Source organism: Saimiri boliviensis, chromosome 9 (genome assembly GCF_048565385.1).
Source record: "Saimiri boliviensis isolate mSaiBol1 chromosome 9, mSaiBol1.pri, whole genome shotgun sequence".
Taxonomy (NCBI): domain Eukaryota; kingdom Metazoa; phylum Chordata; class Mammalia; order Primates; family Cebidae; genus Saimiri; species Saimiri boliviensis.
This window is the reverse complement of record NC_133457.1, coordinates 68,733,529-68,759,590: the sequence shown is the minus strand read 5'-3', so window position 1 is coordinate 68,759,590 and position 26,062 is coordinate 68,733,529. Positions and strand designations below refer to the sequence as shown.

Here is a 26,062-nt window from a genome sequence, read left to right as displayed (position 1 = left end):
TTTATATCACAGATGACATGAAGAAAAAAGTTGAAAGAATTGTTATAATAGAAAAAACAACTGTCTTCTCTCAACACTCAACACGGAACACTTCTATTAACAGATGCATAGGTTTTTTTCCCCAGACAGACCAAATCTTGGGTACCAGCTAGGTGTCCTGCAGTGCAATCCAATTCTGACACTAACTGGAGAGAGCATCAGACCCCACAGGCTAAGGGCTCAGTCCTAGGAAGGCAAGTCATGCTGCTTGTTGCTTGCAAATTATTAACAAACACAAGGATGGTAAAAAGAAAGTGACTTTATGCCAGAGCTTAGCTGAAGGGACCACAGAGGCTCTTGCCTTAAGGAAACCGCTTCCACTTCCAGGGCACAAAGTGGGAGCTTTAAAAGTAGGACTTGGCCTGGGCACGGTGTCTCACGCCTGTAATCCCAGCACTTTGGGAGGCCGAGGCGGGTGGATCACGAGGTCAACAGATCGAGACCATACTGGTCAACACGGTGAAACCCCGTCTCTGCTATAAAAAAAAAACAAAAATTAGCTGGGCATGGTGGCGCATGCCTGTAGTCCCAGCTACTCAGGAGGGTGAGGCGGGACAATTGCCTGAACCCAGGAGGTGGAGGTTGCGGTGAGCTGAGACCACACCATTGCACTCCAGCCTGGGAAACAAGAGCAAAACTCCGTCTAAAAAAAAAAAAAAAAAAAAAAAAAAGTAGGACTTGGCAAAATGGCATGCAGAGGATGGGATGAGGAGATGCAGGGTCAATAAGACTAGCTCTGATGTTTTAACCATTAGGTGTTCTTGCTAGTACCACTATAGGCAGAGCTAAGTTGCAAATTGACTGTTTTCTCCTGGCAATCTCCTGGTAGGGGAGAGTTCCGGAGATGCCTAGCTTGTTTCAAGGTTTGGTCCCTGGAACTTCTAAGAAAACACACAGTTATAAAAGCTTGCAGTGTAGGAATTATATCATGGAGAGACAGTGAAGCTTATAATTGCATGCCTAAAGAACAAACTAGGAAGTGCAGGGCAAGAAAAGTGGTAAAATTCATTTCTTCTATAAGAAAATAAGGGTAGTCGGTTATAAGATGGCAATCACAAACAGTAGGTTCCCAGGTTACCTTCTGGCTGACTTGGCTACAGATTGGAGGCTCCCACAACACCCTTATTGGGGTTCAGCAATTTACTAAAGCACATTACAGAATCCATGAGAACACTCTACCTACTATGGCTGACTTATTCCCAAGGATATTTTAAAGGCTACACATGAAAAGTCAGATAAAGAGATGCACAACGTCAAGTATGTGTAAGGGGTGCAGGCCTCCCAGGCCCTCTCTAGAAATGATCCTTCCAGCATCTTCCCATGTTCAGCAACACAGATGCTCACACTCTCCTAACCCTGTCCTTCAGTACATAGACAGATTGGTTACATGAGTGTCCATAGGTGATCAAATCAACCATCAGCACCTCTCCCCTTCACGGAGATGGTAGGGGAGATGAAATTTCAAATCCTCTAACCACAAGGTTGGTTCCCTTGGCAGCCAGCCCCACTGAGGCTGTCCAGGTGCCCCCAGCCATCAGTCATCTCATTAGCACACAGAAGACACATCACACTTCACACATGCCAAAGGCTTAGAGCTCTGTCTCAGGACCCCCGGCAGACATCACACATTAACTCCTGTTATTTTTCAATAACCCACAAAATGGAAGAAAAAACAACACATTGGATACTTCAGACATGTCTGTTATCCAGAATGTATAAATAACTTTTTTTTTTTTGAGGCGGAGTTTCACTCTTGTTACCCAGGCTGGAGTGCAATGGTGCGATCTCGGCTCACCGCAACCTCCGCCTCCTGGGTTCAGGCAATTCTCCTGCCTCAGCCTCCTGAGTAGCTGGGATTACAGGCGCACGCCACCATGCCCAGCTAATTTTTTGTATTTTTAGTAGAGACGGGGTTTCACCATGTTGACCAGGATGGTCTCGATCTCTTGACCTCGTGATCCACCCCCCTCGGCCTCCCAAAGTGCTGGGATTACAGGCTTGAGCCACCGCGCCTGGCTTAAATAACTTTTATAACTCAACAACAAAGACAACCCAACCTAAAAATCAACAAAGGACTTTAATACACACTTCACCAAAAAGCACATAAAAAGATGCTTAACATCATGACTCATAATTAAAACCAAAAAGAGATACCCCTTAACTCACATTAGAATAGCTATACTAAAAAAAAAAAAAAGTGTTGACAAAGATGTGCAGAAACCTGAACTTTAAACACTGCTTGTTACAATATAAAATGGTGCAACGTATGTGTGAAATTATTTGGTGTTTCTTCAGTTACAAATAGGTTTACCGTATGACTCAGTGATTCCATTCCTAGGTACATACCCCAAAGAGCTGAAAACAGGTGCTCAAACAAAAACTTGTATGCTCTTTAACTGTGTCAAGATCATAAATATGCAGGGAAGTATTGGGAACAGTGCCAGGAAAACTGGATCAGAATCAAAAAACACATTATACTCCCAGGTAGAGCAGAAAGTAAAAGTGAAATGAGTTTGTGGACTAATTTACCACATAGGAACCATGCTGATTTCCTGATCTAGGGGTTATGTGGTGGTAACCTGGGAGAGTGTTCGTGCTTTGGGTAAAATTTTGTGGGACATGGCAAATCAGATACAGCAATAACTGCTGGGAATCTAAGGAAAAAAACAGGTTATATTTTGTGCTGCTACTGGAAGTTTCCTAGAAGTATGACATTATTAAAAAGTAAGTTACTTTTTAAAACAACCATACCAATACTATGCCAGAAAAGCAGAGACATCATAAAAATGCACTATAGAGGCTACGCTTCATCCAAAGCTGTGAACCCTTATAAAAGCCTCCATGTCAACAGACTCCACTTAATAAATATTATATCTATTAGTATGAGAGGCTACCGTGTGGGTGTATTAGTGTTATGGCACAGTGTGGATATTAGTGTTAGGACATGGTGTACATATCATACTGGTGTTGGGGAACAGTGCACATATTACATTAGTGTTAGGGCACAGTGTGGATAGTATTACATTGGTATTAGAAGCAACGGTGTGGATATCAGATTAGCATTAGAGTATGGTGTGGATATTACATTGGTGTTAGGCATAATATGGATATCACAGTAATGTTAGGGCACGGTGTGATTATTAGAGGACACTGTGAAAATGTATCTTAGCAGCCACTGTGTCTGGGACACTGACAATCATATCAGGGTGTAGTCGTAACAATGGGATTTGGGGACTTCATATTTCTAGATGAATTTCCTCCTTTGCTATGTACTCTAAAGACTCTCTTCTCTGCACTCAGGGCCATGGAAAGGAAGCTTTGCACTCACCAATGAACAACACTTACTTGACACGACCCTTGTGCTGCCCTGAGGGAGTCGAAGCTCCTTGCTGGTTCTGGCACCTCAGAGGGAAGTTGGTCACTGGTGGGTTTGCACACCCTCTGGTGGCGCCAGAGCTCAGCATGGATACTATTGCTCAGTTTCTTGGGAGACGTGCACCCCCTCCTGGCTGTCCTGAAATACCTATAAAATTAAATAGTTTGTTCAATGTAATAATTTTGGATATTCAAACAAAAATGAAGACCACTGTAGCCATATCTTCCCAAAAATGGTGATGGAAGACTTTAGAAGACATGTAAAATGAAATGAATATACACACAAATTTAAAAATTAAAAAAAAAAACTTCTAAAAATAGTCCAGAGACTGTAATTTGAAATGCAAAGCTATAAAAACTCTAAAAGAAAATCTACGTGATGTTGGGTTTGATGTTGACTTTTAACACACAACATCAAATGCCAATTCAGGAAAATATTGATAACACAGACTTTATAAAACTAAATATTGTACTGTGAAAAACGGTATTCAAAGAACAAAAAGACAAGACAGACCTGAAAAGATATTTACAAAATACATACATGATCTTAAAACTGGGTAAATACCTGAACAGATACCCCACCTAATAAAATACACCAATTAGTAGGCTAGGCATGGTGGCTTATGCCTGTCATCCCAGAACTTTGGTAGGCTGAGAAGGGTAAATCATGTGAGATCAGGAGTTCCAGATCAGCCTGGCCAAGATGGCAAAACCCCGTCTCTACTAAAAACACAAAAAAATTAGCCAAGTATGCTGGTGGGCACCTGTAATCTCAGCTACTTAGAAGGCTGAAGCAGGAGAATCGCATAAACATGGGAAGCGGAAGTTGGATTGATATTATAGTCTTTGCTATTCTAAACAATGCTGCAATAAGCATACGTGCGCATGTGTCTTTATAATAGAATGATTTTTATTCCTTTGAGTATATACCCAGTAATGGGATTACTGAGTCAAATGGTATTTCTGGTTCTAGATTCTTGAGGAATCACCACACTGTCTTCCACAATAGTTGAACTAATTTATATTCCCACCAACAGTGTAAAAGCATTTCTGCTTCTCCACAGCCTCACCAGCATCTATTGTTTCTTGACTTTTTAATAATTGCCATTCTGACTAGGTGTGAGATGGTATCTCATTGTGGTTACAACTTATTCAAAAATTAACTCAAGATGGATTAAAGATTTAAATGTAAAACCCTAATCAATAAAAAACCCTACAGGCCGGGCACGGTGGCTCAAGCCTGTAATCCCAGCACTTTGGGAGGCCGAGGCGGGTGGATCACAAGGTCAAGAGATCGAGACCATCCTGGTCAACATGGTGAAACCCCGTCTCTACTAAAAATACAAAAAATTAGCTGGGCATGGTAGTGCGTGCCTGTAATCCCAGCTACTCAGGAGGCTGAGGCAGGAGAATTGCCTGAACCCAGGAGGCGGAGGTTGCGGTGAGCCGAGATCGCGCCATTGCACTCCAGCCTGGGTAACAAGAGCGAAACTCCGTCTCAAAAAAAAAAAAAAAAAAAAAAAAAAAAAAAAAAAAAAAAACCCTACAAGAAAACCTAGGCAATACCATTCAGGACACAGTCATGGGTAAATACTTCATGATGAAAATGCCAAAAGCAATGGCAACAGAAGCCAAATGAGATCTAATTAAACTAAAGAGCTTCTGCACAGCAAAAGAAACTATCATCAGAGTGAACAGACAACCTAGAGAATAGGAGAAAATTTTTGCAATCTATCCATCTGACAAAGAGTCTAATATCCAGAATCTACAGGGAACTCACACAAATTTACAAGAAAAAAACAATCCCATCAAAAAGTGGACGAAGGATATGAAAAGGCACTTCTCAAAAGAAGACATTACTGCAGCCAACGAATATATGAAAGAACGCTCAACGTCGCTATCTTTAGAGAAAATTTATACTTATTACCCTAACCAATTCACTACCATCTTCTTCTGATCCATAAAGTTAGAAGTGATCCAATGATCAAATTTCAATCAGCATATATACCTACATAGGATGGCCATGATGACATCTTTTAATTCCAATAAATCAATTTTATGAAGAGAAAACATCAATAGGTTTTATAAGGTCTGAAAGTCTCTACTAAAAATACTAAAAATTAGCTGGGCATGGTGGCGTGTGCCTATAATCCCAGCTACTCAGGAGGCTGAGGCAGGAGAATTGCCTGAACTCAGGAGGCGGAGGTTGCCGTGAGCCGAGATCGCGCCATTGCACTCCAGCCTGGGCAACAAGAGCGAAACTCCGTCTCAAAAAAAAAAAAAAAAAAAAAGACTTTATATAAAATGTCTCAATTTATTTCTGCAGCACTTATAAAATCCTTCCACCTCAGCCTCCCAAAGTGCTGGGATTACAGGCCTGAGTCACTGCGCCCAGCCCACATCCAGGATTTTTGAAAACTGATGGTGTTAAATAAAGACAAGATGCAAATTTGTTTCCATTTTTATTAAAGTTGTGTTTTTCTCAGGAATGTATTACACTTAATGTTCAATACCATAAATATTAGTTCTTAAATCTTCTACTTATTAAAAATGTAAACATAAAAGAAAACAATTAACCACTCCCTCCCCAACCCCAACCCAATATATATTAAAAAATATTCTGCCTTTCAAGTTAAGTTCTTTTCTTCAGAATCAGTAACACAGACTTTATTAAAATCTTGTTAGTCCTCCTGGGCTGCAAGGACATGGCAGGAATGACTAGTGCCCACTGTGACATGGTCCATGGTGCTGTGATGGAGGTCCATCTCCTCCTGCCACTACTACTCATGTGCCCTGAGAGACAGGCTCCTCTCCGTCCACTCAGTGTCCAAGGACATGGACAGTGGTAAGGCATCAAGCACAAGACACTGTGACAAACACAACACACAAGATGGCGTATACCCCTGGAAGCAGACCACAGCCAGCAGAGACAGCAATTCTGGATGATATTAGAGATGGAAGGATTCTGAAAGATTGCCTAGTTGTTTCCCAGATGGCCTCAACTAGTAAGTCTTCTAATGCTAGAGAAAACACTGATACAATTCTATGGAATACTTTGATATATTCATTTATCTTCCTAAAACTATTTAAACCTCATAACATTATGTTTTAACTTCAACTATCGATAAACGTTAAGCCTAGATAGGCTGAAAACTAATTGCAAGCATAATTTATAACATTTTAGAATGACTATTTGGTCTCAACAAAAATAAGTATCCTATAGGTAAAATGTAAGCATTATTGATTTTAAGAAATAAGGGTGAGGATGTTTTTCAGGAGAATATTAGAAGGATCTGCATTAGGACAACCTGTTTGCCAGTTGCTTTAACGCTGTCAGCTGAAGGCTACTGACATAGCTTTTGCTTCCTTCCTGTAAATTTTGTTCCTGAAAACCTGAGACAAATTCACTTGATATTTTTGACAACTGGGGTCTTAAAATGATCAAAATGAGCCTAAGTCTGAACTGAAAACTGAGGTAGTCAGTTTTTATAAGTACTTGACCCTTTTTGAGTCAGGAAGTGACTCCAGTCTACTGACCTCAGATGGCTGCTCCCCATTCTTTCCCTGCCTCCCCTCACTTCCACTATGCCTGCAACCTGCTCAGCCCATTGCTCTTACACAGGGATGTGACTTTGTCTTTGCTAACATGAAGGGTATAACCTGACACAGGACACCAATGCGTAGGCCATTTCAAATTCTTTACTTTGCACCTGAATTTTAGACCAATAATTCTGTAACATCTCAGATTCTAAAAGTCTGCTTCACTGTCTTTTTTTTTTTTTTTTTTTTTTTTTTTTTCGTAAGAAAGAATCTTGCTCTGTAATCCTGGCTGTAGTGCAGTGGTGTGATCAGCTTACTGTAACCTTAAACTTCTGGCCTTCAGTGATCTGCCTGCCTTGACCTCCCAAAGTGCTGAGATTATGGGGGTGAGTCACCATGCCCCGCCATTGTCATATTCTAAGTGACAAAAATGTACCTCTTAAAATCTCTTACAACTTCAGTATCCTTCTAAGTCTTGCTGGGTACACTAGGCAGAATCAATGACAAGTAATCATATTCAAGCCTCACTGAAAAGGATGGGAGACATGAACACAGCTACCCTCAGGAACTCCAAACTTCTTGACACCACACTTTATCAAGTTTCACATTTGTCCAGAGAAGACACTGGGCTACCAGGTTCCAAGCTTAATAAATACATATACAAAAATGTCATCTATATTTTCTCCAGAAAGCCATTAGTGCAAATATAATTATATCAATAAAAAATAAAGCAAAAATATATTTCAAGTATAAAAAGCACCGTGCTCTGAAACAATACTACCTAAGTGGTATCACTGCACAACAGTCAAAATATAGTCAGCCTATCACTGTGAATCTCAAATATATTATCAATTCATTGTATTTTTGGTAAAATTCTGTATCCAACTTTGCAGGATGATTCATAATTATAATAAGCATATGTTTAGACTATTATATGTTTCTTTAAAAATATACTCTTTGCTTTTGACTTTGCACAATAGAAAGTATGTACAACATACGCAGAAAATGAGCACTGGCCTGCAGACCATTACTACAGGTTGAGTATCACTTATTGAAATGCTTGGGACCAGAAGTGTTTCAGATTTCAGACTTTTTTTTGGGTTTGTGATATTTACAAATACCTAATGAGGTACCTTGGACATGGGACTCAAATCTAAACATGAAATTCATGTTTTGTATATATCTAGACACACTGCCTGAAGGTAATTTTGTACAATAGTTTTAATAGTTTGTGCATAAGACAAAGTTTGTGTTAAGTACTTATATGTGGAATTTTCCACTTGTGGTATCATGTCAGCATTAAGAAATTTTCAGACTATGGAAGAATTTGGATTTCATATTTTTGGATTAGGAATGCTCAACCTGTATTAGCTTTTCTTTAGCTAAATTAACTATGTTTGAGACTCGCGGCCTTTCACAATGACAAATTATTCTGATTTAAAACTTCATGCAAATACATACTTTAAATTTATGCATTTGGAAAAAAAAGTGATTTTCCTCTATGCTGGGGTTGCTGTTGGCTCTAGTGCCAGATAATCAGAATTAATCCTTAGTAATTATGCGGCTTTGCTCATTTAACACAAGTCTTCAATGGAGTACTCAATAGCTATAGGCTGAATGGAAGAAAAGGAGGGAAGGAGGGAGGAGAGGAGGAACAGACAGGGTCTGTCCCAGGGTTGTTTTTACAATGACATAGGACTTCGTTAGCTTGAGAGAGAAAGAATGAGCATCACCTACCGTTAATGAATTTTTTTCTTTTATCTTTTTACATTCATATCAAACCTCACCTGGACATTAATGAATTTCAAATACAATTACTAAATGGTGTTGGTAAGCTCTAGTACCAGAGTAAAATTGCTTCTGGGGACTGGAATCTATGTAGTAATAGGAGGGGTGTCAAATGCAGGAGGTAGAGGGTACTTATTTTGGGAGTTGGGGGGACAAAGTCTCACTCTAGCCACCCAGGCTGGAGTGCAGTGGTGCGATCTCTGGTTACTGCAACCTTCGCCTACCGGGTTCAAGCGATTCTCCTGCCTCAGTCTTCTGAGTAGCTGGGATTATAGGAACCAACCACCACGACCAGGTAATTTTTGTATTTTTAGTAATTACGGGGTTTCATCATGTTGGCCAGGCTGGTCTTGAACTCCTGACCTCAGGAGATCCACCCGCCTCAGCCTCCCAAAGTGCTGGGATTACAGGTGTGAGCCAATGCACCCAGCTGGTAAAGGATATTTAAAGCAAAAGCAATCTTCCAGCTTCTGTGGACTGAGTCTTGTGTTAAGTGGTACAGTGGACACTATTGGTTAGGCCAAACCTGTAGGTTGCTATTAGCACACAATTCAGATCATCTTGTTTTAACTTACATTTTCCTTCTTATACATAAAATCATTTTCAGATGTTAGAAATTCTTCTGCAACAATTTCTTAACTGACTTAAAAAAAATTGCATACCTGTGTATACCAGAATTTCTTTTTATCTTCATCAGTCACAAAGGAATAGTTCTGTCTGATCGGTTGTCATAAACATTTTCTAAAAAAATACAATTATGTTTTCTTCTGTTTGCATGTCTTCAGTGTTTTTACAGGGAAGAGTATTTTACTCTCTCTGCCTCTATATTTTTTCATGTCATTATTAAACTAATGGAGAATACATCTGGAAGCTAAGCCCTGAAGAGGGATGCATACAAGGCTACCAGCACACTGACAACAGTTCTGCCGTAAACTTCCACACAGCTGGCAAAAAGGGCAAGCACAGTTAAATCATAAGATGTAACCAAACATAATTTTAAAAAATTCTTTAGAACCAAACAATGGGAACAGTGACTTAAGTTTACTATATACAGCCATTAATTTTTTTTTTTTTAAATACAGGGTCTAACCCTATTGCTCAGGCTAGAATACAGTAGTGTGATCATAGCTCACTGCAGCCTTGAACTCCTGGGATCAAGTGATCCTCCTGCCTCAGCCTCCTAAGTAGTTGGAACTATAGGCACGCACCACCATGCCCAGCTGCCATTTAATTTAAAATAGGTATAGTATGATATGTAGAAATCTCAATTCAATTATTTCCTATAAATCAAAGGACAATTTACACTTTTGAGGACAAGATCTCCAATTCTAATCTTGCAATAATTGGCTGTTGTTTAAATTACTGCAGTATGGATGATGAACTTTCCCATTGTTTTATGTTGATAAAAATGTTGAGGTATGTCATCACTCTGAAAATTCCACCCTTTATCCTATTTTCAAAAGAAAACATTAGAAGACTACAAATCCTGAAACATAAAAAGACTTGGTGCCTTGCATTTCCTTCTTCTTCAAGAAGAGGTGGTTGGGTTGCGGGTGAGGCAAGACTGCTGTGAAGTTTTGTTTCAAGGTCTGATCATAGTCAACTCTTCCAAGCCAAAGTCAGGAATGCCACTTCTGCCATCTGCACAGGTTGGTACTTGCTCAAATTTTGTGCTTTGTTCACAGGAACTTAACATAAAAGAGTACCTTGAAAATCCACTTTCCATTCCTAGTGCCACACACACAGAAGAAATCCAGCCAGCAGAGGAAAGATATTGCCTAGCAAAAGCCAGAGGGTGACAACCAGGCTTGAGGAACAGGAGCAAAGATCTAGAGTCAAAAACAAAAAACTGACTTATTATAGACATTTTTGGTATATTATACCAATCATATATTGACAGATAAATAGCAGTGATTATTAAAAGGTAAATAGGGACCACTTTGAGAGCTAAATCAAGAGCAAAACCCAGATATAAAAAAAGGTTTTGTTTCTTTTTTAATGGAGGAAAAATATATTTGGAGGAAGAAATGATGTATCCACCAAGTCAAGGTTAAAAAACAGTATTAAAAAAATTGTCTTGGGGTAGTACGCTAGCAAAGCTAAAGATAATACTTGGGAATGTAAATTAATTATCTTGGTTATTCTGAGATGGGCTGAGGAACATTCTTCTTTTATTCTTTCTACCTTCTACGTAGGGTGACCATATAAGATTTATCAACCCAAATGAGCACATTTTGAGAATACAGCCAAGCGTACTATTGATAATGACAGCAGGCATTGGGACTGCCTCAGCCGGACTAGGACGTATGGTCCCTTATTTCTACTCATCCATTCACATCACCAGTCAATCAGGCTTGATTTTGAAACAGCAGAAGATTCTATAGATTTTGGGCACTAGGGGTATATTTTAATTCAGCTGTGAGGTGTCCTCATAGGTAAATTATTTCCCAGAACAGTTCTCATTGTGGGAATATTTTAATAGCAGTAGAGAGACAAGGCCAATTTTAGGATGAGTTGCCCTTTTAAATATTTTAAACAATAAAGATGAGTATTTATTTATCTATTTATTTGAGACAGAGTCTCCTTCTATTGCCCAAGCTGGAGTACAGTGGTGTGATCTTGGCTCTGCCTCCTGGGTTCAAGTGATTCTCCTGCCTCAGCTTCCTGAGTAGCTGGGATTATAGGCGTGTGCCACCATGTGTGGCTAACTTCTGTATTTTTAGTAGAGATGGGTTTTCACCATGTTGGCCAGGTTGGTCTTGAACTCCTGGTCTCAAGTGACCCACCTGCCTTGACCTAAGGTTTTATATGAAATAATTCATTGTGTCATTATGATTGTAACTGCAGAAAACACAGCTGACTCACTTGGAGTACTGCGTAGAAAAGAGTTAATACAGCAGGCCTCAGACTGCTATCTTTAGAAAGTTCTGCTTTCAAGGAGGGTCTTTGCTAGTGTCTGGGAACTGGTTTCCACAGGACTTTGCCCCATGCACCTCTTCCCTTTGCTGATTTTGCTTTGCATCATTTCACTTTAACAAATCTTAGCCATGAGTACTATGATGAGCAGCTGAGTCCTCTGAGTCCTTTCGGTGAACCTGTTGTACTGGAGTGAGCATAGAAAGTTAACACCAAGACAAAAGTGAGCCAAATCGCGGGGTCTTGATTGCCGGCGGCCACGGAGGACTCGTATCTCTCCAACCCGTGGCCCCGAAAGGAAGGTGCTAGGACCTCTTATGCCTGTAAAGCACCTCGGGGGTGGGTGTGAGGGGCGGGGGTGGGGGTGGGGGTGAGGGGCTCCAGACATTCCGAGGGCCAGTGGATTCCATAAGTCACCTCTTGGGCGGAGATGAGGGTGAGGGGCTCCAGACATTCTGAGGGCCAGGGGACTTTGGATATTCCGATTGTTACTTAAGTGGTTTACAGAAGTTAAGATAAGACAGATGCCCACAGTGGCATTTGACTCCTTCTTGTTCCCCTGCCGTGGGTCCCCTCTTTTTCCCTGGTTGACCTCCCTTGCAATCCTCTTATTCCCATCCTCTCTCTTTTTTTTTTTTTTTTTTTTTTTTTTTGTGACAAGAGTTTCGCTTTTGTTGCCCAAGCTGGAGTACAGTGCACATTCTTGGTTCACTGCAAACTCTGCCTCCTGGGTTCAAGTGATTCTCCTGCCTCAACCTCCCAAGTAGCTGGCACTACAGGCACACGGCAGTATGCCCAGCTAATTTTTGTATTTTTAGTAGAGACGGGGTTTCACCATGTTGGCCAGGCTGGTCTCAAACTCCTGACCTCAGGTGATCCACCCGCCTTGGCCTCCCAAAGTGCTGGGATTACAGGTGTTAGCCACTGTGCTGGGCCCCCATCATCTTCTATCATTTTTTAAATGTCTTCTCCCACCATAAAATTAATTTCTTTTCTATTTTTTTTTTTTGGTCAGGTAGAAATGGGAAAGTCCCACACTCTGCTGTTCTCCTATTACCTTAACATCCCAAGCTTCCTTTCCTTTTTTTGGTCTTTATGAATATATTTATATGGACAGAATTAAGATGAACAAAATTGATTTCCCCATTCTCTCACTTCCCCATCTTGTCTTCTCAGACCCCACAGAGTTAAAACTTGGGATTCCCCCGACCCCCTCACCCCAAACACTTGTATATTGTTTGTTTGAGGTTCGTGCCGCAGTAACTGACACAGTATTTAATTGCACATACAGATGTTTGCTGGGTATATTCACTGTAAATTTTATTTAATCTGGTTTTTGTTTGTTTGGGGATTATTTGGAGGGAGGTTGGTTTTGTTTTTAAATATAAAAAAAAAAAAAAGATAAGCCTTAGTTTACACATTGTCTGGGTATGGGTGGAAATTACAGACCTTAGTTACTTCTTACAAGTCGCAGGGGCCAAGACAGCGTGGGTTTGGACTGCTTGCCTGTCACATTAGGGTTACAGAGAGCAGTCTCAACACAAAGCCAAGATATGCTTGAGGTATGTAGTTTTATGGGGCTTTTACCATGTCACAAACCAACAAACTTAGCGTGCTCCTAGGGATTCCCAATACAAGCACTCATCTTCCAAAACTCATCCTCTGCCTACAGCCCCCTGAGGAATGAAGTCCTCAGGATATGGAAAAGAAAGGAAATTAATCTTAGAAGTGGAGAAACTGACTTGAAAACTGAGTGTGGCCCTCTATTTTCAGTCACACCAGGGACCAGGCAAAGGGCAATGCACCTTCACCTAAAAAATACCTCTCGTTGAGAAAATGAAGATTTTTATTATTCATAATGTAAAACATCAAACTGCCATAAAAATCTCACAGGTCATTTAAATACAAGCTTTAACTGTGAATTCATGAATTCTGCTTTCATACTCTCAGCAATGTGTTATCAGCCTCGTTTGAATAGCATCAGTTTTGTGGGGAAATGCATTCTTCCCAAGGATGCCCTCTGTATCCCCCTCCTGCTTCTAAAGGGTTTAATTGGAATCTGTCTCCTTACAGCTTCAATCTCTTGATGCCAGTTCTGTTCTCTGGAGTCTCACAGAATGAGCACACCGCCCTATTCCTCCATGAAAGCCCCGGTCTTTGCCAGCGCATGTCTCTCTCTCATTGTGCATGTGTGTATTTGTGTCTCCTTGCACCTTTCTCTCTTTGTGAGTATGCCAATTCCTTTTTTGAATGTCTTTTCCAGGTCTTTCCCTCACTCTCACTTCAACTGATTATAATACAACTAAGAACCTGGAAACCATCATTCTCAGCAAACTGACACAAGAGCAGAAAATCAAACACCGCATGTTCTCACTCATAGGCAGGTGTTGATCAATGAGAACACATGGACACAGGGAGGGGAGCACTACACACTGGGGTCCGTTGGGGGGAAATGGGGGAGGGACGGGGGTGGGGAGGTGGGAAGAGATAGCATGGGGAGAAATGACAGATACAGGCGAGGGGACGGAAGGCAGAAAACCACACTGCCATGTGTGTACTTATGCAACAATCTTGCATGTTCTTCACATGTACCTCAAAACCTAAAATGCAATAAAATAAAAAATAAAATAAAAATTAAAAAAAGATATACTTAATCACTTTTTGTATTTAATGAGCAGAATTTTGTTTACCCTTAATTTCCGAAGAATGGATACAACATTCACGTTTTGTGATATTTAATAAATAATTTTGTGCAACTCAGACATTCTTCACACAGAAAGGTTCCTCATTCTTACTCTTACTCAAGTGTCAAGTCAACCTATCTTAGATTTCCAATAATGGTGGGAAGGAGGATTTTTCCCATAAAACTGCAATCCAAAGAGAAGAAACTCAACTTGTTTTAGAGCTTCCTTAAAGGGAAATTTCAACATTTTATAAGAGAAGTTTGCCCCCTTTACTTTTTCCTCTTTAATCCAACCATAGAGAGTACTTACCCAGTGGAAGAGCTCGGGTCAGGTTAGTAGCTGGAGGATCTGTTTCCGGAGGACAGACCTCACAGAAGTCCCAACACGATGGGCAGAGCAGGTTTCCATCGTGAATCCAGCCATTCATCTGAATACTGACAGGGAGGACCTGCCCAGCCCGACTACACAGATAAGAAGTATCTTGGACCCAAACCTTCAGACCTTGAGGAGAACAAGAAACCTTCAAATAGAAAAAAATATGTATTTCTTAAATCAGGTCAATAAGATTCTAGGATATGAGATTTCCCCTTTAACTACAGGAAAATATGTTAAAATTGACTAAAAACATTGGCTACAAAGCACAATTTGGAGTGTGGGCATATCTTTAACATCAAAGAGGGTTACGTTATTTAGGTTCTAAAAGAATTACACTCTGGTGGCAGAAGTTGTTAAAGTTTGAGTGTAGCACCTTTTTAAGAATCTGATGGAAGCCATGGGCACTTTTCCCAAAAATTACAAGGGGGCACACACACAGAGCTTTTTTTTTTTTTTTTTTTTTTTTTTGAGACAGGGTCTTGCTGTTGCCCAGGCTGGAATACAGTGACAGTCTCAGCTCACTCAGCATTGACTACCCCAGGCTCAAGTGATCCTCCCACCTCAGCCTCCTAACTCAGTAGCTGGGACTACAGGCATGTGCCACTATGCCTGGCTGATTTTTGTATTTTCTTGTATAGATGGGGTTTGGGTTTTGTCACGCTGCCCAGGTTGGTCTCTAACTCCTGGCTCAAGTGATCTACCCACCTCAGCCTCCCAAAGTGCTAGGATTACAGGTATGAGTCACTGCACCCAGCCTACACAGAGCTTCCAATATAATTTGAATCCACAGACCACCCCCTAAGCTAAGTTGTAAAGAATAACATTTCTGTAAATTCCAGTGTCTTCAGATACTTCAACTTTAATCTCTATCAAACAGTCATTAATCACATCACTCTCTCTAAAAGTCACTAAATTTTCCAAATATTAAAAAAAAAAAAAGTTTTTTTAAGAGGTAAGGTCTTGCTCCATCACCCAAGCTGGAGTGTAGTGGAGCAATTCTAGCTCACTGCAGCCTTAACACTCCTAGGCTCAAATAATGTTCCTGCCTCAGCCTGCCAAGTAGCTGAGACTACCGGTGCATGCCACGATACCCAGCTGATTTTAAAAATATTTTGTAGAGACAGGGTCTCACTATGTTACCCAGGCTGGTCTCAAACTCCTGGGCTCAAGTGATTCCCCCAGCCTTGGTCTCCCAAAGTGTTGGGATTAAAGGTGTGAACCACTGTGCCAGGCCATAAGTCAAATTTTATTCGGGGTTTGAAATTATAAAAACAATACATGTTTATTGGGAAAAAAACAAACAAACAAACAAGAATACAGCATAGAAATGCAAAACAATGGAAGTTCTTCATTCTCTCCCTACCCCAAATCCTCTGCTCAGTCACAGTAATTTTATCCAGACTTTATTTTTAAAGGCAAGACTCTTATCTCATCTGCAAGTGGCAGCTAATGAAATCAGTTTCTAAAACCAAAAGCAAACACATTAATGCTAACTATTAAAACATTTAGAAATAGTATTTTTTTAAATTTAAATTTAATTTTTTTTTTTAGACCAAGTCTCACTCTGTTGCCCAGGCTGGAGTTCAGTGGCGTGATCTTGGCTCACTGCAACCTCTGCCTCCTGGGTTCAAGCAATTCCTGTGCCTCAGCCTCCTAAGTAGCTGGGACTACAGGTATGTGCCACCACAGCCAGCTAATTTTTCTAATTTTAGCAGAGACAGGGTTTCACCGTGTTTGCCAGGTTGGTCTTGAACTCCTCAGGTGATCCGCACGCCTAAGCCTCCCAAAGTGTTGGTATTACAGGCATGAGTCACTCCCCTCTGCCAAAAATTAAACCCTCAAAGTTGTTTCCTACAAAGATTTCACATTCAATTATGCTACTTCACTTTAAATATTTCTGAAACTTCTCTCTTGGAACTACCTTCAAAGTCAATGCATACTTCTGAACCTGTCCGATGGTAGCAAATTTTTACTCAGCAAGTAGACGTAAGTTTTGGAAACAGTCCAAAGTTGCCCAGAACCAAGTCTGGTAAAGGTAGTTGACTAAACTGGTTAATAGAAGGTGTGATGCAAAATCACTAAGACTGATTTCCTTAGGTGACTATTAAATACTTCTAAAGATAATTACAAAAGAAGAGTTCAAAAGTACATTTGAAGTCATTTTGAATTAACTCTATCATCAGTTAAGTTGAAATGGAGTCATTCTGAAACAACTCTACCATCAGTTGAAATATATTATTCGTTTGAAAATTTGTTTTAAGCTATCACAAAAACAAATAATGAAGTGTGACGTCTTCTATGAGTCTATCATTCAATGATCTACATCAGGTAAGCATCACCATGCCACAGTGCAACGTCATCATTCTTTAAAGTGAGACCTGACTGAGCACCGTGCTTGGTGCTGAAAAGGATACCAAAAAAGTACATGGTACAGTGCCTGCCCTCTAGCAGTTTCAATTGAGGAAAGATGAGTAGGATATAAATGTTATTTTCCAGCCAGGCATAGTGGCTCACGCCTATAATCCCAGCACTTGGGAGGCCCAGGAGGGTAGATCACTTGAGGTCAGGAGTTCAGGATCACCCTGGCCAACCTGAAATCCCATCTCTAAAAATACAAAAATTTGCCAGGCATGATGGTGGGCGCCTGTAGTCCCAGCTACTCAAGTGGCTGAGGCATGAGAATCACCTGAACCCAGGAGGCAGAAGTGGCAGTGAGCCAAGAAACTACCACTGCACTCCATCCTGGGTGCCAGAGACTCCATCTCAAAAAAAAAGATAATAAAAATAATATTTTTTTCTAAAATATTAACAGTATTTTGAAATTAGAAGAAAAAGGAAAAAATGAATAGTACCAGACTATTTATAATTAAGACTCAATAAATGGTAGAAACAAGAATAAATGTTAGAAAGTTTCAGCCGGGCGCGGTGGCTCAAGCCTGTAATCCCAGCACTTTGGGAGGCTGAGACGGGTGGATCACGAGGTCAAGAGATCGAGACCATCCTGGTCAACATAGTGAAACCCCGTCTCTACTAAAAATACAAAAAATTAGCTGGGTGTGATGGCACGTGCCTGTAATCCCAGCTACTCAGGAGGCTGAGGCAGGAGAATTGCCTGAGCCCAGGAGGCGGAGGTTGTGGTGAGCCAAGATCGCGTCATTGCACTCCAGCCTGGGTAACAAGAGTGAAACTCCGTCTCAAAAAAAAAAAAAAAAAAAGAAAGTTTCATGAAAGAGAGCATTTATATCCTGAGGACTAACAGGATTTGGATCACTGCAAGGTAGATGTTACAGGTTGGGAAGCAGAATGTACATAGCTTAGAGATGAGAATTACTGTAATTATTTCATTTATGTATTTATTTATTTTGAGACAAAGTCTTGCTCTGTCACCCAGGCTGGAATGCAATGTCGCCATATCAACTCACTGCAACCTCTGCCTCCTGGGCTCAAGCAGTTCTCCTGCCTCAGACTCCCGAGTAGCTGGGATTACAAGCATGCGCCACTACAACAGGTTAATTTTGTATTTTCAGTAGAGATGGGGTTTCACCATGTTGCCCAGGCTGGCCTTGAAAGTCCTGACCTCAGGTGATCCACCTGCCTTGGCCTCCCAAAGTGCTGGGATTACAGGCATAAGCCACCGCGTCCAGCCTAGACATGAGAATTATATGACAACATTGAAAGGACAAGAAAACTCTCTTGCTGAAGTGGAAGTATTATCACTGTGGGATTCTGGGAATTAAGTGTGGGCAGGAGGGCGGATGTACAAGTAGTAGCAGACATAACAGACTCAAGAAAGCTGAGTCAAACTCCAGCTGCAGGAAAAGCCAAGAAGAAACCTGCTTTGCACTGCGGAACGAACACAAAGGTGGCTCAGCACTGCCCACCCGGTACCGTGAAGTGAGAGCTACAATGAAAAGGATGAACGTCTATTTCAGAAACAGACCCCAGCATTCCTCTCCCTCATTACAAGCGGCTAAACCACTGATTCTTCCAAACCCAGCTGATACAGTCTGGAAATTTGTCCACTCCAAATCTTCTGTTGAAATGTGATTCCCAATGCTGGAGGTGTGGCCTACTGGGAGGTTTTTGGGTCATGGGGACAGATCTCTCATGAATAGCTTAGTGTCCTCCCCACAGTAATAACTGCCCCGGAGATCTGGTTGTGAAAGAGATGGGGACCTCCCTCCTCTCTCTCGTTTCCTCTCTATGTGACAAGCCTGCTCCCGCTCTGACTTCTGCCATGATTAGAAGCTTCCTCAGGCTGTCACCGGAAGCTGATGCCAGCACTACATGTTTCGCAGTCTGCAGAACTGTAAGCAAAATAAACTTCTTTTCTTTATAATTAACCAGCCTGATAGTCCTTTATAGCAACACAAAATACTGGAGATTTCTTTTCTGGAAAGGCGAAAACAGAGTTTTTCTGTTCTGGGGGAAAGCAAGTACAGGTGAGAGTGGGGATGCCATCATGAAAATAAGGACTCTAAGTTTACAGGTCAAACACTGAGACTACTCAGCATTCAAAATCTACTTCATTCCTAGAACTCTCACAACTACGCATATAAATTCAAGGCAGATATTGGCAGTTTCTCTGACAAGTCTGATCAGTCAAAAGGGAAACCCCTCAAGACACAAATATCAAAGGTTTTGTAAGGAAAGAGCCCTACAGTGAAGACCACAGTCAACAAGTCCTACGTGCATACTCGGAGCTTCAAATTGGCTTCCAGTAACTTCATTTTTTTTAGATGGAGTCTCACTCTGTCGCCCAAGATGGAGTGCAGTGGCATCACCTCAGCTCACTGCCACCTCCACCTTCTGGGTTCAAGTGATGTTCATGCCTCAGCCTCCTGTATAGCTGAGATTACAGGCACCTGCCACCACACCCAGCTAATTTTTGCATTTTTAGTGGATGAGGGGTTTCAACAAGTTGGCCAGCCTGCTCTCAAAATGCTAACAGAGGCAGGAGGATCCATTGAGGTCAGGAGTTTGAGACCAGCCTGAACAACATGGAGAAACCCTGTCTCTACTAACAATACAAAAATTAGCTGGGTATGGTGGTGCATGCCTGTGATCCCAGCTGCACAGGAGACTGAGGCACAAGAATCGCTGGAATCCAGGCGGTGGAGGTTGCAGCGAGCTGAGATCATGCCACTGCACTCCAGCATGGGTGACAGAGTGAGACCCTGTCTCAAAAGACAACAAAGAAAAAAAAAAAGCTGATTTTACATAAATTGGCATATGATATATATCTTGGTAGTACTATTACCAGGTCAGGCAAAGTGGGTCATGTCTGTACTCTGAACACTTTGGGAGGCTGAGGCAGGTGAATCACATGAGCCAAGGAGTTCAAAACCAGCCTGAGTAGTATGGAAAAACCCTGTCTCTCCAAAAAAATAAGAAAAATTAGCCAGTTGTGGTGGTGTGCGCCTGTAGTCCCAGCTACTTGGATGGCTTCGGTGGGATAATCACCTGAGCCTGGGAGTTCGTGGCTGCAGTGAGCCATGATCGTGCCATTGCCTCTAGCCTGGGTGACAGAGCAAAACCCTGTCTCCAAAAAAAGAGAGCAATTATCAAAAAAAGTTTAACTTTATAAGTAACTTTAATGACAAGAATTAAATTTCCAGTTACAAAAGTCCTTTTAGCTCTTGCAGCTGAAATGGTACCAGGAAAGCTTATTCTTCATTTCTCAGGTTTACACTCTCCTCCCTGACATCCATTTGTAGGGTACAGAATATTCATTAAGTTGGATGCTTCTAAGTCACAGAATGGCTCTATCTTTATAAGTTCTCATCAGGTGATGCAGTCATGTAATATCAGATGTGCAACTAAATGTCTATAATCCCAGCACCTTGGGAAGCCGAGGCAGGAGGATCACTTGGACCCAGAAGTTCTAAACTAGCCTGGACAACATACAGTACCTACCAAAAATCAAAAAATCAGTTGGGTGTGTGGTGCACACCTGCAGCCCCGCTACTCAGGAGGCTACGGGGGAAGGTCACTTGAGCCCAGGAGACAGAGAATACAGTGAGCCGTGCGTGACTGGACCAGCACTCCAACCTAGGTGACAGAGCAAGACTCTGTCTCAAAAAAAAAAAAAGAAAAAAAAATTGTAGTTTGCCCTTTTTGGATTTCTAATTACAAAGGAAAAAAACCAACCTATTATTAATCAGCAACTGATTTCTTAATCCTTTTTTCTTTATTTTTTTCATGGACAAGGTCTCGCTTTGTTGCCTAGGATGGTCTCAAACTAAGACTAAAGTGATCCTCCTGCCTCAGCCTCCCAAAGTGCTGAGATTACAGACGTGAGCCACCATGTCCAGCCTGATTTACAAATTCTTATAACCCATGCGGTCCTCAGACATTTTAAAATAAAATTGTACATTTTTTCCATTACAAAGTTGTATTTGCTCAAGAACAAAATTACTATTTACCATTATTTCCTCAGAATATATGCCTAGAACATTATAGCAATTACATATTTATATTTTTTAAATAGAGGCAATTTTTCTCAAAAAAAAGGACAATATTTTCATAAAACATGAGCATCCAAACTAATATTTACATAAACAAGAAAAATATTGATCAGCAAATTAATGACATAAAAATATGTAAAATAAAATTTAAAATATAAACCCATAAAAGATATAATTATATAATATTTGGTATAACTAATAACAGACATATAAGCTTACCTGATAACATCCACTGCCCCAGTCAGGGTAACTCAGCTTCCTCTCACACTTTTCCATAACAAATGCTGATTTCTGAATTAGACAAACTGAATGAGGTCCATACTTTTCAGCACCATAGTTCTTAAAAATTTCTGAGGCAAACAAGAAAAATCTCCCTAAAAATTGACTTTTAGCTCAAAGAACAAGAAATTGATTGATGCATTCCATTTTTATGATTAAAAGTTGCTTTAAAAATCAAACATGTTTCATAGAAATTTTAAATTTAAAAAATAAGGAAACACAGGATTCCAAACTCACACTAGGTTCTCAATAAAGGATGAATGGGAGAAAATTACTGTATCAGACACAAGGGAATAAAACTGGGTCTGGAATTTTCTAGGCTAAATATATAGAAGAACTAGCACTATGAATCATTAGATCACTAGATACCAACATAAGAATCATCTTCACTGGTGGTCTAAGTAAGAGGCCCCTCCAAATGACCCATGATAATCCTAGAGGCCAAGTGATTTCTACAATGGAGACTTTTTGGGGGTGTTGCAACTTTTGCAGAACCTTCTTATATCCTGAACTTGTGTCACCTCCTGGAAATCCATAAATACTAGGTTGGTGCAAAAGTACCTGTGGTTTTTATGTTAATGTCAAAACTGCAATTACCCTTGCACCAATCTAGTAACATGCTGATCTAATCTCACATGAAGCACAAACCTACAGAGGTACAGGGTGGAATTAAGGACCTCTAAATACCTAATGATCAAAGGGGCAAAGCTCTTCAACCCTAGCAATAATTTGATCTCTTTAGACTCTATACACTAAGTTTTCTTTTGGAAAGCAGAGAGTTCCATTAGCCCATTTTGAAACATCATAAAGATGTTTTATGTCAGTTTTAATAAATCTTAATAATATAAGCTAAGAAGAAAATGCAAATTAGAATAAAATAGAATTTATTAGTTTCAGAGTTTTTGAAAAATCTAATGATCATGTCTAAAATGGGGTTCAGGGCTGGATGTGGTGGCTCACGCCTAGAATTCCAACACTTTGGGAGGCCAAGGAGGGAGGACTGCTTGAGGCCAGGAGATTGAGGCCAGCCTGGGTAACATAGCAAGTCTCATCTATACAAAAAATTTTTTAAATCAACCAGGTGTGGAGGTGCATGCCTATAGTCCTGGCTCTGGGGAGTCTGAGGCAGGAAAATCACTTGAGCCCAAGAGTTACAGGTAATAGTGAATTAGGATGGGGTGCCACTACACTCCAACCTGGGTGACAGAGACCCTGTCTCTAAGAAATAATAATAGTAAAACAGAGTTCGGCAAACTACAACCCTCAGGCCAAATCCTGGCACACTCATTCATTTACATATTGTCTGTAACTGCTTTCAGACTGTAACAGCAGAGTTAGTTAAATCATAAAGCTACAGAAACTGTATGACCCACAAAGCCCAAAATACTTATAATCTTGTCCTTTACAAAAAAAACTTTGCCAACTCCAGCTCTAAAACAGTAACATGTGATAGTTTATCTCTGGCAAATCCATGACTGACAGATCTATGCATTTCTTTTTCTTTAACATGGAACTGCTGAGCAGTCATAAGTCACTATAATATTTATATATGTATGTATTTATTTGTATTTGAGATGGGGTCTCACTGTGTTGCCCAGGCTGGAGTAGAGTGGCATCATCTGGGCTTACTACAACCTCTGCCTTGTAGGCTGCTCAAGCAATCCTCAGGCCTTGTCCTCCTGCACAGCTGAAACCACAGGTGTGCACCATCACATCTGGCTAATTTTTTGCATTTTAGGTAGAGATGAGTTTCCCTATGTTGCTCGGCTGGCCTCAAACTCCTGAGCTCAAGCAATTCTACTGCCGCGGCCTCCCAAAATGCTGGGATTACAGGCGTGAGCCACTGCACCTGGCCAGGACATTTATTGAATAGATTAGTGACGGGGAAAAATGACTGCAGGAATCCAGTTACATCTCCCAAGTTTAAGAGTAAAACGTAAAAATACAAAAATTTAGAATTTAAATGCCTTAGTCTGCAATAAAGTATAGAATGAGGGTGGGGGTTTGGAGACTAGGTTAAAACTTCTGATGAACACAGACAGAAACACTACTTACTGCTCTTTATTACATCAGATGTGAGAATATTTCTGTTTATAAAGGTAATTGGTATGAGCCATAACTATTATTGCAGAAGACCCAATGGCCATACTGCTTATTCCTTTGATGTCCTGTTCATTTACATGTATTAAGAGAAAACAAATAATATGGTAATATATCTTACAGGCCATAAGACAAGAATATTATTTTGATATCTGAAGAGTGACCTGTTGCTTCTAACTTACATAAAATGCACATTCTCCATGAGAGGAAAAACAGCTTATCTAAGGTATTTTAATAAAAAGAGCCTGGCAATGGAGGATCTTGCACTGACCCCAATTAACTACATCACTTAATATCTGTTTGCTTATCTGTGAAATATAGTAATATCTTCCTTATGTTTCTCAGTGTACTGTTTTTAGAAGAATGAAATGATATGAAAGTGCTCTGCAAATGGAAAGTGCCATGCAGACACAAGGTATGACTAAAACACAGCGTGTGTGCATGTATACACTAATGATCCTTTCTATGGGTCAGGCACAGTTCTAAGCACTTACTACATTAATTCATTTAATTCTCACAGCTCTAAGTATTGTCTCCATTGTACAGATGAAGAAACAGGCAGACAAGAATTAGGTAACTTATTACATACGGATAGCAGCTGAACTAGAAAGCAAACTCAGTCCTGCTCTAGGATCTGTGCCCTTAGCCACTGTTTCATATTGCTAACATATAATTTTAATTTGTACCTCACACTTCATTTCACTAGCTGACTAACCTGGTTGATTTTCCAATATTCTACAGTCTGAGTTGCGCTGATATTCACCACTTAAATGCCAACTGAATTCCTGACTGAAAGGGCAATAGTCAGCAATTTCCACTGATCCACCATAATAAGGCAAATCTTCTGCAGGTATTCCAGTGAGTTCATCAAAGTACTACAAAAAAATATTGGGAAGACAAGAAAGTCAGACACATTCGGTGTAAACAAAAGGAGGTGCACAGGTAATTTCCTGCAACTCTCTAATGTTATAACACAAGACGTGAATGTACCTTTCTTCACAAATTGCACCAAATAAAGAAGACAGTAACATACCACGAGAGGAGTATTTTAAGGTTGCTCCAGTTTTACAAATAAGCAAGTTAAGTAAATTAGTCTAAGTTATGTATGACAATGGCAAATTAAACTACTGTTTCAAAAGAATGAAATAGTTTTAATTACACTGAGCAAAGTTTTGAATTGACAAAACATAGAGTTACAATGCATAAAGTTATGACATTCTTTTTGTTTTAGGTTATGATTTTTTTTTTTTTGAGACGGAGTTTCGCTCTTGTTACCCAGGCTGGAGTGCAATGGCGCGATCTCGGCTCACTGCAACCTCCGCCTCCTGGGTTCAGGCAATTCTCCTGCCTCAGCCTCCTGAGTAGCTGGGATTACAGGCACGTGCCACCACGCCCAGCTAATTTTTCGTATTTTTAGCAGAGACGGGGTTTCACCATGTTGACCAGGATGGTCTCGATCTCTTGACATCGTGATCCACCCGCCTTGGCCTCACAAAGTGTTGGGATTACAGGCTTGAGCCACCGCGCCCGGCCTTAGGTTATGATATTTTTAATATATTTTTCAAGTATTTTTAGGAGACAGTTCATATGTTGTTCTAACAAACTTAAAAAGTTAAAATCTGAGAAAATAAATGGGATCATATATATAAAATTCTTTGAACACCAAAGGAACAAGGCACCAGACAAATTTTATTGTTCCTTTCTTTTTAAAAATAATTTTATTGCTGGGCGCAGTGGATCACACCTGTAATCCCAGCACTTTGGGAGATGGAGGCGGCCAGATCACCTGAGTTCAGAAGTTCAAGACCAGCCTGGCCAACATATAGTGAAACCCCACCTGTATTTTTAAAAAAATAATACAAAAATTAGCTGGGCATGCTGGCACACACCTGTAGTTCCAACAACTTAAGAAACTGAGGCAGGAGAATCACTTGAACCTGGGAGGCGGAGGTTGCAGTGAGTCAAGATTGTGCCACTGCACTCTAGCCTGGGCAACAGGGCAAGACTCCATCTTCCCCCAACAACAAAAAAATACATTTAAAAAATTAAAATCATTGTATGTGTTTTCACACCCCTGGATACACCAAATAAATTTTTTAAGATGTCACATTTCCCAACAACTTTCTGAGTTACACAACTATGTCTATGAATACAGCTGCTATTTTATGGTGTATAAAGCATCCAGTGAGCTCATAAATATGTGTAGGAAGCTAAAAATTCAGCAGCTGTGCTTCTGAGACATCATTTCTGACAAAAGACTCCTTGTAAATGGCAGGTAAAGCTGAGGTTTTTAAAGATAAAGGTCATGGTGGGCACAGTGGCTCAGGTGCGTAATCCCAACACTTTGGGAGGCCAAGGTGGGTAGACCACTTGAGGTCAGGAGTTCGAGATCAGCCTGGCCAACATGGCAAAACCCTGTCTCTACTAGAAATACAAAAATTAGCCAGACACGTTGGCTCACACCTGTAATCCCAGCACTTTAGGAGGCTGAGGCATGTG

The 26,062-nt window shown here is 40.5% G+C and overlaps 1 protein-coding gene across 4 annotated transcripts in view; it reads right to left on the bottom strand.

The window, feature by feature from the left end:
* Positions 1-1,792: 1,792 nt before the first annotated feature.
* LMLN (leishmanolysin like peptidase) overlaps positions 1,793-26,062 on the bottom strand; it is a 95,097-nt gene continuing 70,827 nt past the window's right edge. The window contains exons 14-17 of one of the 4 annotated variants that reach the window (XM_003930847.3): positions 24,279-24,438; positions 21,404-21,534; positions 14,652-14,862; positions 1,793-10,571 (exon numbers count right to left, since the gene is read on the bottom strand). In XM_003930847.3, the coding sequence (XP_003930896.1) occupies positions 10,471-10,571; positions 14,652-14,862; positions 21,404-21,534; positions 24,279-24,438 (603 nt within the window). In that variant the 3' untranslated portion in view covers positions 1,793-10,470. The other 3 variants (XM_074406134.1, XM_074406132.1, XM_074406133.1) reach the window with 3 other exon arrangements.